The sequence below is a fragment of the Vicia villosa genome, linkage group LG7 (assembly GCF_029867415.1).
Source record: "Vicia villosa cultivar HV-30 ecotype Madison, WI linkage group LG7, Vvil1.0, whole genome shotgun sequence".
Classification (NCBI taxonomy): Eukaryota; Viridiplantae; Streptophyta; class Magnoliopsida; order Fabales; family Fabaceae; genus Vicia; species Vicia villosa.
The window spans coordinates 102,313,730-102,330,771 of NC_081186.1; the positions used below are offsets into that span (position 1 = coordinate 102,313,730).

A 17,042-nucleotide genomic window follows, 5' to 3' on the forward strand; every position below is an offset into this window, starting at 1 on the left:
ATAAGTTCTAGGAGACTATTTGTTTAAGAGAAGTTATGAAAACAATGCTCATCAGATGTTTTTATCTTATTTTCACAAGTTCTTCAAGATAACCAAATTTTATTTATGTATTTTAATTCAAAGTATAAAACATAACATAATGATAATAAAAAAAGTATTCATATTTATTTAAATAGGCCGGTCTGATAGGCTTAAAAAGCTTCTTTTAGAGTCTGAGACCTAGCTTTTTTAACTAAATAAATTTATAAAAATAGCCTAAGTCTTTTCTATTTAAAAATAATATGTGGTCTGACCTGAGCTTATATAGACTACCTTGTAGGCTCTTGTTGACCTATTTCCATCCCTAATCAGAGATGAAAAAGCAAAAAATGAATAATTAATTTCTTGAAAAATATTGAAAATTTCTTTACCCACCTCCCTATGGGGTCACCCCCAGCGAAAACTCCACTTTACCCCTGCTTCGAAAATGCATTTCCGAAGTTTTTTTTTTTAAAATTTTCTCAGACTTTGGAAGTGCATCTCCGAAAACACCAAATGGGGGGTGTTTTCGGAGATGCACGTCCGAAAACACCAAATGGGGGGTGTTTTCGGAGATGCACGTCCGAAAACACCTTTTTTTCAGATTTTGGGGAGTTTCGAAAATGCACTTCCGAATTATGCAGAAATTGATTTTTTTTTTATGTTTTTCGAAACAGTCTCGTATTTTTAATTAAAGAAAAATGCCAAATAAAATAAGCGACATATAAACAGAAAATACTAATATGATAAATCAAATCCAAATAATATATATAAGCCGATCCAAATAGTAGTAGTGTGCGAGAGATACAATCCGAAAACAAAAAAAAATAAACCAGGACCCCTACTGGGTATGCCTAACCCTCTCTCCCTGGGACCTCCTCTGCCGCCTGTATGCCGCCGCACGGCCCGCATCAGTGACGATCCCCTCCATAACGGCGACTGCCTCTGGACCGCCCTGATCAACGATACCTCGATCCAATGTGTCCCGCCCAAGCATCTCTATCCAGTGGCAGATCGGCAGGAGATCAATGGCGTGGTCATCCTCGGCCTGCTGGTTCTCCAGGATCTCCTCGTGTGCTGGCCTAAGAGCGCCGGGAGCGTCGGGTGTCATCAGAGGATGTGACACCCGATAGAACCATGTGACATAGCCCTCCACATTGTGTCAGTCCTGGGTGACCCGAATGCGACGATACTCCTCCGGGGCCACATGACGCTCCCAATCCTCAAATATGCTAGTGAGCTGCACTCGGGTCACTGTGTCGGGAGCAGCCTCAAAAGGTGACCTGGGTATCATCTGCACATATCCAAACTGTCGCATGCACCGCTCAGGGAGATACCGCACCATGGTGCTGGTCCCGCATGCCAACTAGCCAGAATATAACGATATGCCGTCAAAGGGGACAACATCAGTGTAGTCGCTGAATGGCCTCCAACAGACGTCATCGTGCATCGTGCGGTCGAGGTACCCACGGTATGATCCCACTGCATTGTTCCCCCTCTTGAGAACGTATCAGGCGATCCTGGGCATGGCGTCCTCGTACGCGGAATCAAGGCCGAAGTCGTGGATGCGGGGGAAGTAGGAGATGATCCAGCTCTTAAACACAAACACGAAAATCAGATAAAACTAAATACGAACCATAAATAAATGTGAAACAATTAAAATGAAACGTACCGTGAGTAGTGTGCAGGATCCGGTCAACTGTCTGGTCCTCCAGTTGGAGGCCTTATTCAGCTTCTGGTATAGGTAAGCCAGAACAGCTGACCCCCAGTTCCACTGGTGAACGGTAGTCAAGTCCATGAAATAGCGGAGGTAGGTCACGTCGACGTACCTTACACTCTTGTCCACAAAGAGTGCAGCGCCTACCACAAACATGAACCAGCATCGGAGAGCGCAGACACGATGATACTCCACAAATAGACCGTTATCCGCCTCCTCGGATTCGGACGCCGCCACCAGGTGGTGCTCAAAATAAGTGCTTAGTGTGGTGAACCGGATATGAGGCCCAGATGTCGTGATGCACTCATAGTCAGCAACCTCGGGATCCATACCCAAAAAGAGCGCCATCCACTGACTGGCTTCGATCCTCTGGATCCGGGAGTGGTCCCCAACCGGTAAGTGGAAAGAAGACGTCTCCCTGTGCCACCGCTCCACAAAGGCCCCCTGCATGCCGTGGCTGATGGTGGTATACCCCATCATGCAGAGCCCACTAAGCCCTGAAGCTCTCACCGCGTCGTTAAACCACTCAGCAGTTGGTTTAAACAGACTGAAAACCTTCCGGGAGTGGTTCACCATTTTCAAAGGCTCTCTCTCATGTTACAAAAAAACAAATAAAAAAGTATGTTAAATAGACCGTTAAGAAAATATTGAATAAACGGCTAAATTATAAACAGTTAAATAATATAGTCGGGCAAGTTATAAAATATACCTCTTCCTCCCAGATACGCCGAGCGACGTGCTCGTGGTAGGTAATCAACACTGAAGTGTCACTGGGCCCTCCCGGGTAGCCATCCTCCGGCTCCTCCTCCTCCCCGTGTGGAGGGTCAACATCCGGTACCTCCTCCGCCTCGTGGTACCTCACTGCCTCATCCTCCTCCTCCGCCGCCTCCTCCTCCTCCGCCTCCTCTTCCTCTCGTTGGCGGGAAGAAGATACCCGGGCCAGACAAATCCTCGATCCAGATGTAGAGGTACCCTCGTCCATCTCCAGAGGAACTCGCACACGTCGTCCCCGGCCCTGCGTCGACGCCAGCTGCGCCGCCGCCCGCTCGCGTCTAGACGATGCAGTCTGGGTCTCTCAACCCTGTCTGATGCGTGCTTGGTTGTCTGACATGTTCCTGAAAACAATTGAAATCGATTAATATGCGAGACAACATAAAAAACTAAAAAAAAATTGCATTTCTGATAGACTTCGGAAGTTCATTTCCGAAATTGGGAATGGAGGTGTTTTCGGAAATGAACTTCCGAAACACCCCTGCGAAGAAGTTTTCTGCAAATTCCATGGCAGACCCCAAAAACAAACTTCAAATCTATGTTTAGTCATTCTAAACAACCTAAATAGCAGTACCAAACTAACATAATACAATTTTTGCTATTTCTAAACACCCTAATAGAAATTTTAATCAAAGATCTAAAACTCGAAAAGCTTACCGATTGAAGAGATTGGAGGGCTTTTGAATGTAGTATAGCAAGGTTATTGGAGCCTTTGATGTAGCCTTGGAAGTGGTTTGCACAAAATTTCTCTGGGGTTGTGTTTGAAGTTGAATTAGGGTAAATGAATTAGGGGAGGGGGGCTGTTTTGCTAAATCTGCAAAACGCGCAGTATTTCGGAAATGAACTAGCGAAATGCTGTTTTCGGAAATGCATTTTCAAAATAAGACAAATTTTGAAGAAAAAAAAAGGCGCTTTCGGAGATGCATCTCCGAAAACACCTTTTTCTTCCATTTCGAAAATGCATTTCCGAAGTCAGGGGTAAATGTGGTTTTTCACCAGAGGTGACCTAGAAGGTTGGGAGGTGGGCAAAGAATTTTCCAAAATATTTCATTTAATGAATTTTCTCTATTATTTTTTGATTTAATTATAAAGAAACATGATATTTTCTGCAAAACAACAAGTAAAAACGAATGTGTCTGTCTGTCTGTCTGAAAATCAAATTTATGTTCTATGAAGCTTATTCATAGCGAATAACTCGTTTTTAGCTGAAACTGAAACAGAAAGAGAAACAAAAAGAAGAACCCGAAGTGTTGTTGAATTTGAATTTGAATGGGGAATCAAAAGCTGAAATGGACGCAGGAAGAAGAAGACGCACTCATTGCCGGAATTGACAAACACGGCACAGGAAAATGGAAAACCATTCTCGTTGATCCTCAGTTCGCTCATTTACTCACTTCACGTTCCAACATCGACCTCAAGGTCCTCTTCTTCTTCTTCCATTGCTATCTACTTTTTTAGGGTTCTTAGTTTTTTTTTATTTTTCTCCAATTTTTTTTTTGTTAAAAATTCTTTTTTTTTTATTCAGGATAAATGGCGAAATATGAATGTTTATGTGAATAATGGCTCACAAGGTTCTAGTTCTAGGACTCCGAAACCTAAAGCTGCTCCTGTTTCTACCAGTGCCGTTCTTCAAATTTGTGCTCCTCCTTCTGATACTGTTGCTGCCTCTGATCCTTCTCCAATTGAACCAGAGGTTAAAAATCCTCCAAGGTATGGTAAAATCCATATATTCTCATTAATAGAAGATTTTTCATGCTAGGTTAACAAAAATTAAAGAAACAGGATCGGCTACATAGATCAAATTCTGTCATAATGTTCTATCCGAGACCCCATAATTATCGTAATCTTATGATGATCTGATGGAGAAATATGTTATCCACTCATCTACTCCATTTTGTGATTGTGATGTAATAAAGCATGATGTTGCCAAACTGTTCGTTCAGTTATAGTTTACACTGAACAACATTAGCTGACTAGTAGTAGTTATAGTGACTATCAATCGTTCTTTTGCGGTTGATTTGATGTAGCATTTTAACATGACATACTATTTGTTGACAGTTAATATAGCTATTGTATTATGTGTAGTTATTGCTACTTTTGTTCGTATCAGGTATAATGCCATGGTTTTTGACGCTCTATCTACATTAAAGGATACTAATGGGTCCGACCTAAATGCCATTGCTAGTTTCATTGAGGTCAGTTGAAGTTATTTATTACTTTTAATTTTCCATATATTTGACAATATACACACAATACCATTTTATGAGTTAGTTTGAAATAAAATAACCCTGTTTTTGAGATTATGCAATTAAAATTGAGTATCAACGCCTAAAATGGAAATGCATATAATTTTTCTTGATGTAAGATGGGAAATTAGTTCATATAGAATGTCTATTGTGCAAGTTGTTCTTTTGTATTGAGTATTTTACATTGTTTTCCCTCTTTTCATTTTAGCCTTTTAGAAGTAATCATAACTCACATATATTGCTGCAGCAAAAGCACCAGCAGGTTCCTCAAAATTTCAGAAGGGCATTGAGTTCAAGACTAAGGACCCTTGTGAATCAAGGGAAGCTTGAAAAGGTAAATCAATCCTCTGTGAGGCTTATTGTGATTGTGATATTGTATGTCATTGTTATTCATATTTGATATTTCCACTTGTGGAAATTTTACTCAATTTTATTGTTAAAGCATGTTATTTGATTGTCTTGGCTTTAATACATGGTATATCTATTAGGTAGTGGCTGATTGCTGATTCTTTTGCCAAAAAAAAAAAACGAAGCAAAATCTGCCTGTCTTAATGCTCCACATTTTTTCTTGTGTTACTTAGCACCTTTGCCATCACTTTCTGTTACTCTAAAAGTCACCCTTGTTCAAGCGTACTAGTCTACCATTACTCTCTTAGTCTTAACAACATCTGTGTATTTAAGACTTGGTTAATTGGGAGACTTTTAGGCTATACCGTGTAGGAGGGTTATTTAGATTTTTCCGCAATCTGATGTCATAGAACATTGCTTTGGCAACTGGCCAGGGTGTTTCCCACTAGAAACTTCTCTACAATGTCGCAGGTGACAAGGTCTGAGCATTTGTTTTCCACCAGAATACGCGGGCATGGCGACCCGGAGATATATGCAACTTACTCGAGTCTTTTTGAAATCCGTTGTATTCTTTAGACCTTATTGATTTCTTTTAGAGAGGGTAGTGGCTCTGTTATTGTAAGAATCTTGGGTGGGGGATATGTCTGCAAGTAGAGGCTGTCTCCAAGGTTTCTGCAAGCAAGACTGTCATAATTACTATAGCTACCATTGTTAGGAATATAAGTCTATAACCTTCGTAAAATAGATGTTCATGTGCTTCCATTGGGCCGACCTTCTCACGAAGGTTCTGCACTCTTAAACTGGAATATCTTGAAGCTCATTTTTCTTCTGTGTGATGTGATTTTTTCAACTTACCATCTACTGCAGGTACTAAATTGTTATAAGATAAAAAAAGACGCCCCATTGGTGACAAAAACACCTTCGCCAAAACAAAAGGATGTAAGGCCGCAACAGCAATTATCTGTCTATGATGATATGGTGAAGAAAGCAGCTGATACTGCAGCATACATGGTTGCAGAGGCTGAAAATAAATCTCGTCTGGCAAGTGAGGCAGTCATGGAGACTGAAAGATTCGCACGATTGGCTGAAGAAAATGATGCAGTGTTGTTGCTAGCAGAACAACTTTATGAACAATGTAATGTAGATAAAATACTCATTTCTACTTGTTAGTGAATTTTCAAATAGCATGATTTTCAATATTAACCATTGATCTTGCATCAAAAATTTATTAAACCATTGATCTTGTGGGGCTATTTATGCAGGTTTGCACGGTGAAACCTTCAAGTGGGCTTAAGTTTGTCAATGCAAGGTTGATAAATAGATTCATTTTGAATTTGCTTTTGGTATGTAAAAATTTACTGTCTAGTGAGTTAGTGTTTTAAGTTGCAGGGAAACTCTTGTATGACTAGATGGAATTTGGACACAAAGTGGAAGCAATAGAAAATATAAGATTTAATTGTATTTTCAATGTTGTCGTCATCGGGACAGAGATTGAACCGATTTAAACATTCAAGTTATAGTTCAATTACAATTGGTTTAATCAAATTTTAAAGATACAAAATAAATACATGTTGAACAAGTTTTCTATAAAAAGAAAAACTGTTTGAACTTTGAACAATCGGGGGGTTCAACAAGTTACAGTTATGAGCGATCAGTAAACAACAATTCGTTGAACTACTCAGCAATATAGTTTGTTCTTGGTAGAGTTGATTTCAAAATCAATTTGTTATTTTCTTCAAAAATAGAAGAAAAAGAGAGAAATTGATCTCTCAAAAATTGAGTGACTTTTGGTGATGTTTTTTACTATTATTACATGTGAGCCCGAGTGTCTCGTTTATCTTAAGTTGAATTGATTAAGTTGCTTTAAAAATTGAATTGATTAAATTGCTTTAAGTGTTTTCTTACTAAGTTTCTCCTCTTCAAATCTTAGACTCATCCAATAACAAACTAAATATAACTATGATTAATTGCTTTAAAAATTGAATTGATTGAATTGAATTGAATAAATTTAATTTTGAATATAATTACAAACTGAATATAAATATGACTATATAGTTTCAGTACTTTTCAAAAACTCGTATGTCACATAAGTGGAATTGAATCACGCGGTGTCGCCCTGGAGCACACATTTTCTTCGATCAAAATCGTTGATCTTCATTCAACAATCATATGTGTTCCACACTGGAAAATCTAGAAATGGTTATAACAATCTCTCCAATATAAGTGTGGTCATGACATGAGTCATACCCAAGTTAGACTCAACTCACACATGAAATATTTAACTTCAATATCATACTAACTTGAGTGTTAGAGTGCTAACAATTTTTTTGCATGTAGTTTCTCCACTCACCAGATAACTGTCACCACCGTATCAAAAACTTACTATGGTGACCTTGATCACCATATCACTTATTCTCTTCTGCAATTTAGGACACTACATATATTGACTCATTTATTGCATCGATTTTTTTCTTCTTCCTCTTCTCTTTTAATAATATCTCGTTAGAAAACATATATTTTGTTTATTTTTGATTCAAATCAATTAGAATAATTAAAATACATGTATTATGCTAAACGAAAAGTTTTCAAATCAAATTTAAGTTTGGTGACTTATTTGTACTTCATCTTATAAAATGTTAGTTGACTATTGTGATTCAGAGTAGGCATCTTGTCCCATTACCATAAAGTCCATTTTAGACTATTTAATAAAACTTTAAAATGCTCCAATATCCTCGAAAATAAATAGACTAGCCATGATTTCTTGATCCTCAAGTGAAGTTGAGTATTGTGCAACGACATGTGCTATTAATAAAATACTATGACTACACAATTTGTTAGAGATTATTAAAGTTCCCTGCATCAAACCCATGTTTCAGCATTGAGACAATCAAGCAACTCTTCATTTAGATAGATGCAAACCTAATTTTTCATAAAAAAGACAAGGAGTATTGAAGTTGAGTGTCATTTTATCAGAGAACAAATACATTCGGACAACAAAATGGTAACATTTTTATATAAAATCCTTAGGTTTAAAAGCTTTTCAGGATCTCAGATTTGAGTTAAGTGTTCATAATCATCAAGTTCCACCTTGAAGGGGGGGTATTAGAGATATTAGAAGTAAATTTGAAAGTTAGTTATTAGTATATTTTGTTAGACTTGTTAGAGAATATATATATCAAAGTTTGTTATTAGTTAGAGGTTATATATCAAAGTTTGTTAGGATTGATTCTATTTTCAAGTTCTAAAAGATAAATAATTAACCTATATATAGGCATACCATGCATCCTCGTTAATCATTGAATACATAATACTTTTCGAGTTAATTTTCGATTCATAACAACTGGTCATACTCTAAGATCATAAAAAATGGACATGACACCTCCATTCAAAATCTTAAGACATTAGATATATGAATCAACTCTTTTATATGTCTAATATTTAAGTCGTGCATTGCTAATTTGATACTCACCACACCCTTGTACCCAACATATCAATACTTCTCAAGTACTGCTACTTCCAAATTCGTCTGCAAAATCTATTCTGAAACCTTCCCATTTGTCTTTTAACTTCTGTTGCTTTGACAAGGCAGCAGCATAAGAAGATTTCGAATTTTTAATACTCAACATAAGCTCTTTGCTTTCAGTTATCATATTCTTAGCCTCATTTTTCACTTTCTGCTTTTCACCTTCACATCTTTCCATGCTCTCCTTCAACTTGGTTATTTCCAACTCAATACTTTTCTTTTGCTCAACTAGAATTCGAATTTTTTCATCCACCTTTTCACCCTCTTCCTTGAGACGTTTGGCTTCATTTTCCAACTGACTCTTTTCTATCTGTTTCGATTCCTTTTGTTTCTTAGCATCTCTCACTCGCTGCATGAGCTTTTCTTTTTGTTTCAAAGCATCAATGTGATCCTCAACCACTTTTTTAGTCCTGACAAAGTCTTTGAAAAGGTTCTCAATAGAGGATGTCATTTTCTGGACAAGCTTCACAACATTAGGAGAAACATTTTTATGAGATGCTTGTTTTATGTATTCCAAAGACATATGTAGTTGCCGTTGTAGCTCAACATCACCGAGAATGGACTCAAGTGAATTTTCCAATAGGCATTCAACGTTATGCAAAGCTTCTCTTACAGCATCATCATTTGTGGAACAGGTTGCTTTTGGTGAGGACTCTGGACTTCCCAACAGGATGCTCTCAAGTTCAGAAAAATGGTCCTCATCTGATCCATCTTCTTGATCACCTTCAGGTTCGCTAAGATTCATTGTTGGTGCATTTTCTTTTTCTTGTTCTGGTTCACTTATCAGATCATTGGTGTCAGGAACAGTGATTTGTCCTCCTTCTATATTTGATTTTTCTTCTGAATTCTCGGTCTCATCAAAATTATCTTGCCGATCATAGTTGTTTTCAACTGGTATGTTATCAGAAGCATTGTATTCAACAGATGACGTTACCGGTAGACGAAAACTAGCTTCAGATTCATATGGTCTTCCTTCATTTCCTTTGCTTTTGACCTGCACAGACAAATCACTATAGTAACAAAAATGATATTTTTGAAAATCAAAACATTGGTTTTGTCAATTAAGATGGAAGACAATTTTGTCAAGAAAAAATAAGTGCTCACGACTTCTGTAGAGTTTTTGGCATTCTCCTTGCTACCACTTGCAGCACTGGACTTGGTTTGTATTTTTGAAACTTTCAGACAAGATGAAACCCGAAGTTTGTCTATAGAAAAGAAGTGACTGCAACCTTTTGAAGGCTTTGAGGTATCACGATGTTGACCTTTTCCAGCACTGCTCTCTTCCAAATTAGAATTTGTCTCTGGTTCAACCATCTCTGAGTCTAATTCTGTTATTAAAGACAATGAAATTGAAAAACATGGCAAAAATAATAGAGTTCAGACATATTTGAGCCAAAAAAAATGGTGGTTTGATTATTTGAAAGGAGATACACCTAATGGTTCTTAAAATCAACCTTCTCTCCACTCTCTCTCTATCCAACACCAAGCTCTAGTCAGAGCATAATTGGATTATCCACGGTAACGCAGTCATGCAGTTATGGATCTGGGTCATGGAATCAAAATTGGACGAATCAAATATTCCGAGTTAATTTTAAAGCCGATTTAGTAAGGATGAAATGAGTCCAAATTTCATCCAACAGAATAAATTGCTTGACTGCGTAAGCCTGTTTCCAATCCAAACCACAGGGATACTCTTCTAGGGACCATTTTGTGTCTGACTCTACTTAACTCACATCCACTTCAACTCGAGGAGGACTATTATATGTGTATGTTATGTTTAACTAACAGCAAGCTCATGAGAACTTACTGTAGGCTTAATACATTGTAATACAGCACTGTAACTGTCTAACACAGATAGAAACAGTTGCAACAACCCTAACAAACTTACTGACTCAGTCACAGGCTTGACCTGCTATAGAAGGTCATCAAAAGGATCTATTCATTCAATTAAGTGACCATACATTCATTCATCATAGCATATATGAGACTAGGGAAAGGGAGTAAGAAGTTGCAAACCTGGTATAATGCTCGTGGAACGCTTTTCAATTGGCTTCAAGGTTATCCTACGTCCTGATTCTAATTCCACTGCCTTCTTCAACTCATTTTTCTTTTCCGAATCCAAATCCAATTGCTGTAAAACACTCTGCAGTTCATCAACACATACGGGCCGTACCCCACACTCTTTGATACAGATTGAACCATCATCAACTTCCTCCATATCATTAGTAACACAAAACTCAAAAGAAAGCTTTGGTTCGTAAAATTTGAGAATGCTGTCACAATGGAATGGATCGTACCATACATAAACATGATCCGAGTTCAGTTCTGTGACATAAGTATTAAACCTTGTAACTTTTGTACCTTCTTCTCCCAAATCACATTGACATTTTATTATAGCTCCACCCTTCTTGATTCCACCTGCTGGAGAAAGAACCACTAAGTAAAGAAATCCCAGTAAGTTTGAATGGCTAGGAAGCTCAATGGTAATGGAGGACTCGGTAGTAGTTTGATATTTGAACTGCCTCGGGACACTTATTCCTGGTATACAAGCATCAACACTGGTATAGTTGTAGCTGTGAACAGCCACGCGAAGTCTTCTAACAGACACATTTTGAAATGCCGCGCTCATCATTGTTAAATTGAGACTTTCCATTATATGTTTGAGTGAATGTTCATCCAAATTCAAGTTGTTTCTGAATGAAATGTATTTGGCGTTTCCCATCATCTTTGACGCAATAGTTTTTAAATCTGAAACCGAAACCAGGGACGTGCAGTTACTGGCATTTAACAATTTGATGAGAGAGGGGAGCTCTGGAAGGTACTGAATCTCCTTGCAACCCTCCAATGACAGAATTTCTAGCTCTTGAAGATTCCTGATGCTTTCAGGCAACCTTTTCACGTTGCTTCCATCTAGATTTAATTCCTGTAATTGTGATAGGACACTGATGTTGTCAGGGAGTTCAAACAAGTTATTACAATCCTTCAAATGTAATATTTGTAGGAATCGTAAGCCATCAAACAAAACATTTAGCTGCTGTTTCTTCACTTTTAGTCCACTGCCAGAAATCCTAAGCTCCTTAATAGATGTCAGGCTAGGTAACTCCTTTGGAAGATGCTCAAGTCTTGAACCCTCGAGATTAAGCCGCTTAAGATTGTGAGGTAGCCCAATTGATAGGTCAAGTGTTTGAATCCCTGTACTACTTAAATCCAAGGTATCAATTAAATCCGAGGATACGGCAAATTCCTCAAGACTTGTGCAGCCATTGATACTGATCTTTTCCAAAAATTTTAAATGTTTCTGGCCTTTAACACTCCTAAGCTTTGTACACCCATCAAGTATCAGAGTCGTAAGTGTTTCAGCCAAAAAAACAGATGGGTGAAGATCCACCAGACTCACACAACCGGAGAGATTAACCCATTTAAGTTTTGATGCCTTAGACAAATCCGGAAGCTGAACAAAATGTCTGCATTCACCTAGGTCAATCACCTCTAGTTTATCAAGGTCCTATTAACAATTCAAAATAACACATCAAAAATCAAAATTCTCAACAACAAAAAGTTACTCATTACGTATAGATTTTCACCTGCATCCCCTGCCATAGTCGTTTAACATTACTGTGCGGCATACGAATCTCAACAAGCAACTTGGCGCAAAAAGGCTGTGGAAGTGTCTCAAAAGGGTATCCAATCCACTCAAAGTACCTCAGTTCACTAGAAAATGGCTCAAGTACCATCGGAAGGTTGAGGTATGCAATACTACAACTCTGACCCAACGGGGTATAGAATTTAAGAATTCTTAAGGCTTTCATCTTGGTGAATGTGTCAGAACATAAAGGCAACAATTTATTTTGAGACAGATCCAGTGTTATGCCTTCAATTGAACTAGTCCCCTGACAAGACAAAAGTAAACCGCATCCTATTAGTTACAGTCTCTACTTGAAAAAATATTTTGAAAAATGAGTTTGTTTCTTGCTCTCTTACCTTGTTTTCTTTAATTACTTCAAGAGCTTCACTCCCGCTCAATCGTGTATGAGTTGCAGGGTTTATGCCACATCCTTTACGCATTATGTCTGAACCCATTTTTTTTAGCAAGTCATGCATTTGTATTCTATTTCCATTTGAAATAGTTATCAAAGCCTTGTCTTCTAGGACTTCTATTCCACTACTTGCCTCCAACCCACAAGCATTTAGTATCCTTATGACATGATCTTTCTTTTCTCCTTTGAAAAAAAATGCAATGTCTAGAAATATCTTCTTCTCTAGTGGATCCAATCCATCATAGCTCACTTTTAAAACTTTTTGAATTTCTTCCTTTGGAAACTTATCGAGTTTTCTGAAAGTACTTTCCCAAAAATCAGTACCTTTGGATCGGAGATTTGAACCCAAAACTTTGAGTGCAAGTGGAATGCCTCCTGCATAAGCAACTGCCCTTTGCGAAAGATCCTCGTAACCCTTTCGGGGATGGCTTTGTTTGAAGGCTTCTAAGCTAAAAAGCTCTAGAGATTCTTTATCTTCCCATTGCTTGACCTCATATATCGATTGAACTCTTTCACTGAGCAATTGTCTGTCTCTCGTCGTTATAAGGAGTCTACTATCCTTACTTTGGTCGCCGAAATTCCTGCATAAATATTCAAACTGATCTAAACTGTCCACATTATCAAGTATAATGAAAACCTTTTTACTTCTCAGCCTCCTCATATGGAATGTAGTTCCTACAACATTAGATGGTGAAATTTCTTCCTTGAGTAGCTCAGAGAGAAGCTTGCTGAGTGAATATTCTTTTGCATTAGCAAAGCATACATGGTCATATTGGGCAAAGAATTTGGCAAACAATACTTTAGCAATGGTTGTCTTCCCCATTCCACCCATACCCCAAATTCCAAGTATCTGAATTCTTGTCATTAATGTTTCTACCACTCCACAAAAATTATCAGTCCCAACAATGCCTTCTAGTTCATTAGGGTACCTCAGTTGTAGCTTTTGCAACACATCATTCACAACATTCTCAATGAGGTTAGATTCATCCCTATCACAAATAAATGAACAAATCAAACATAATGAAATATTTGTGTTAAATCCTAATTAATAATAAATATCCAAAGAGTTTTTAAGATGACCTAAAGTTTAGACTTTATATATTATATGTTCATAAAAAAGAGCTTAGACTTTATTATAATCTTACTTGTGAGTTTTGGAGTCCCATCCAGAAATATTAGCAGCTTCTGTAAGAGCAGCTTTCCAATTAAGCACTTTTTGTTTAGAATCATCACTTTCACTATTTCCAAGATCTCTCTCATGTTTAGCAAACGCTTTCTCAAAACTTCCACTCTGATTTCTAATATGAGAAGGATCTGTTTTATAGAAAACAGGTATAACAACTTGACCAGGAACTTTCCTTCTGCATTCAAGTATTTTAACAAGCTCTTCCAAACACCATTTAGAAGAAGCGTAGTTTTCTGAGAAAACAACGATGGAAACATGTGAATCCTCAATGGCTTCAGAAAGTGTTGGCCAAACGTCTTCTCCTCTGTTTAGGAGGTAATCTATGTATGTTTTGATTGATTTGTGATTCAATGCATCGTAGAGATGGCTGGTGAAACCGATTCGAGTGTCCTCGCCTCTGAAACTGAGGAATACGTCGTGTTTTTTGTTAGAGTAAGAGGTTGATAGTGCTGTGTTGGCCATTGCATGTTTTACAGCAAAGCGAAGAAGGAGTGTGGTCTTTCTCTTTCAAGTCTTTGACTAAAATTTCACCTACCTTTTTTTTTTTAATTTCTATTTTTGATGACATCATGGTAATTTGTTAAGAGCAATTTGAATTTTTGTATTCCAAAATTATTCTCATGATAACATGAATGTTATCCGGTAAATTGAAGTATTCAACAATATCATTATAAATTTATAACCAATGATTATAATAGGGTGTTTTGGATTGACCATCGTAGAGAAAGATTTTTCTGGATTAATTCGATCCGGCCATATTTTTTCTCATGAGCCTGATACCACCAGACGTAACATCAAGATCTAGCTCAAGTACATAAAGCATATGAAACCTTCTCTTAAAAACTGAACCTCTGTTAATTTGGAAGCAAGAGATTCATCTCTCTGACGCATCCAACAGTCTTTCGCATCCTATGCTAGTTAGTAAGCAAATTAATTATGCGACTCTTTTATATATATATATATATATATATATATATATATATATATATATATATATATATATATATATATATATATATATATATATATATATATATATATATATATATATATATATGTGTGTGTGTGTGTGAATGGTGTCATTTTAGGTAACAAGTTTCGAACACAATTTCAATACTCTCTCATCATTCACATACTGACTTAAGCATTGGGGTGGTAATCTTAATAACAACGCTCTTCAGCAACAAGGCGTGATTTTCCCTCTACCACAGGTGGGAACAATCCAAATACTGTTGTTTTGTATTCCATCTCCAAATCCTATGGAGCAATATGAGATTTCGCGAGGTTTCAGAATTCTTGAGGCAAACCTCATATCTTAAGGTGCAAACGAATTGATTAATAGCATTTACAACATCGTTCAACAACAAAACTCTAAGGCGATAAAAGACATGTTCCTTCGTTTGGAGGAAAGCCTCCAACACGTTCAACCTCGGGAACATATAGTGCAAGAAGCTGATTAAAGAAAAAATTAAACCAAACGACTGAATCCGTCTGCAGCATAGGAAGAAAGGAAAATCCAAAAGTTGAAAGAAAGCTCCAAAGGTGGTAAGCATAATTCTCCTCCTAGGCACCCATGAGGAGATCGAGGAAGTTACGCTCCCTCCTCGGACCGTGACGAGCGTCAACCAAACTGAGCACAACCTAAACATCTTCTATGTCGGTCATAATGTCTGCATTGTATTACAAATAATATCGAGTTAGACACAATTTAGTTATAAAAAGAAAAGATAAAAAAACAAATTTACCTCCGTAGGTGCAAATACGGAAATCTTCCGTAGATGTAGCTACGAAAGCACCCAACATTTCAAAAAACATGGATTGTTCCATAGGTGCATCTACGGAACAACCTAATGTTTCATTTATTCCGTAGATGCAACTACGGAAGGTTCTGAAACTTCAAGAACGCAACAATGGCGTCCGTCACTGTTCCAACCACTATAAAACCCTATTTTGGTAGCTTGATCGTCTGTTTTACACATCAAAAAAATACTTACATTGTCTCTAAACTATGTTTCTAAAACTTGTAAGTATCAGATATGCCTAAGAGGGGGGGTGAATTAGGTTTTCAAAAAATAATCGATTTTATGAGAATACTTCTAATAATTTTTTGTTAAGTGTGTGAAGGTTGTTGAATGGTTCTTTTCTTTTCTTGGTAATAGTGATGAAAGCGATAAAATGCGGAAAGGTAAAGAACGCAAGGATATATACTGGTTCCCCTCACAATCCGAGAGTACTCCAGTCCCCTTTCAAATATGAAAGAGATTTCACTATAGTTAGAATTATTGTACAAGCCTATGCTTACTATCTAACCTATAGGGTGATCAAAGGTTTTTAACACCTTTAAGATCAAACAACACTAATGTGAATGAAGAACAATCCTCTTCAAACACAACACTTACTTCCAACAATCTTGGATAGTAAGGAGAAATAATATTTTGAATTTATACAAGAGTTTATGATGAAAGATGGAGAGCAATATCAATCTTAGATTGATCTTCTTCTTCAAGTAAAACAATTCTCAATAAGTATATAAGTGTTCACAAATGAATGTATGAAACTTGTAAGGATTTCTCAATGAAAATGTGTATGATAAGTTTCACCAAAAATTCTAGTTTATATGAACACTTGAAGATTTTGAAAGATGAAGAATTTTAATGCTTATGAATTGTTAATGAAGAAGGTGATTTATGAATATGAAAGTTGCAGAATATATATTGTGTAAAACACCCTTTGGAAAGGTTATATTTCCATGAAACAATGCAATGGTTATGTGAAAATAATACAATTTCGTTTGGGTTCAATTATGCAAGAAAAAGACACACTGGTTCAGTAGGAACCGGTTCCTGCCTGGGACAACCCGGTTCCAGCTGAACGTTACAGCAGAAATTTGAAATTTAACACATGGGAACCGGTTCCCAGAGGGGTACAACCCGATTCCTAGTAGTAAAAACCAGAACCTTTGTTTTGCTGAATGCTGGAACCCGGTTCCCAGCTAGGGAGGAACCGGTTCCTGGAACCTTTCCTTAGAATTTTGCTTTTGAAAAAGGTTTCAAATGTTTACTAAGGTATGAAACTTTTATAGTATGATATGAAATGCATGTAGAATATATTGTGAACATTTATATATCAAAGTGAGAACTATTTATACCTTTGATGCTTTAGCTTGATTTAAATCTTCACAAATCTTCAAGACTTG

General features: G+C 37.2%; 2 protein-coding genes across 2 annotated transcripts; one reads left to right on the plus strand and one right to left on the minus strand.

Moving 5' to 3' along the window:
* The first annotated feature begins 3,610 nt into the window (after positions 1–3,610).
* LOC131618086 (telomere repeat-binding factor 4-like) lies at positions 3,611–6,791 on the plus strand. The gene is made up of 6 exons (XM_058889353.1): positions 3,611–3,925; positions 4,032–4,216; positions 4,617–4,701; positions 5,000–5,086; positions 5,968–6,235; positions 6,363–6,791. The coding sequence occupies exons 1-6, from the start codon at positions 3,776–3,778 to the stop codon at positions 6,392–6,394; spliced, it is 807 nt and encodes a 268-aa protein (XP_058745336.1). The 5' UTR covers positions 3,611–3,775; the 3' UTR covers positions 6,395–6,791.
* A 1,809-nt stretch (positions 6,792–8,600) lies between these two features.
* Positions 8,601–14,316, minus strand: LOC131619872 (TMV resistance protein N-like). Its single transcript, XM_058890914.1, has 6 exons — positions 13,806–14,316; positions 12,605–13,649; positions 12,208–12,513; positions 10,640–12,128; positions 9,728–9,951; positions 8,601–9,617 (listed from the first exon to the last, which is right to left on the minus strand). Exons 1-6 carry the CDS (start codon positions 14,306–14,308, stop codon positions 8,601–8,603), a joined length of 4,584 nt encoding a protein of 1,527 aa, XP_058746897.1. The 5' UTR covers positions 14,309–14,316.
* Between the last annotated feature and the right edge of the window lie 2,726 nt (positions 14,317–17,042).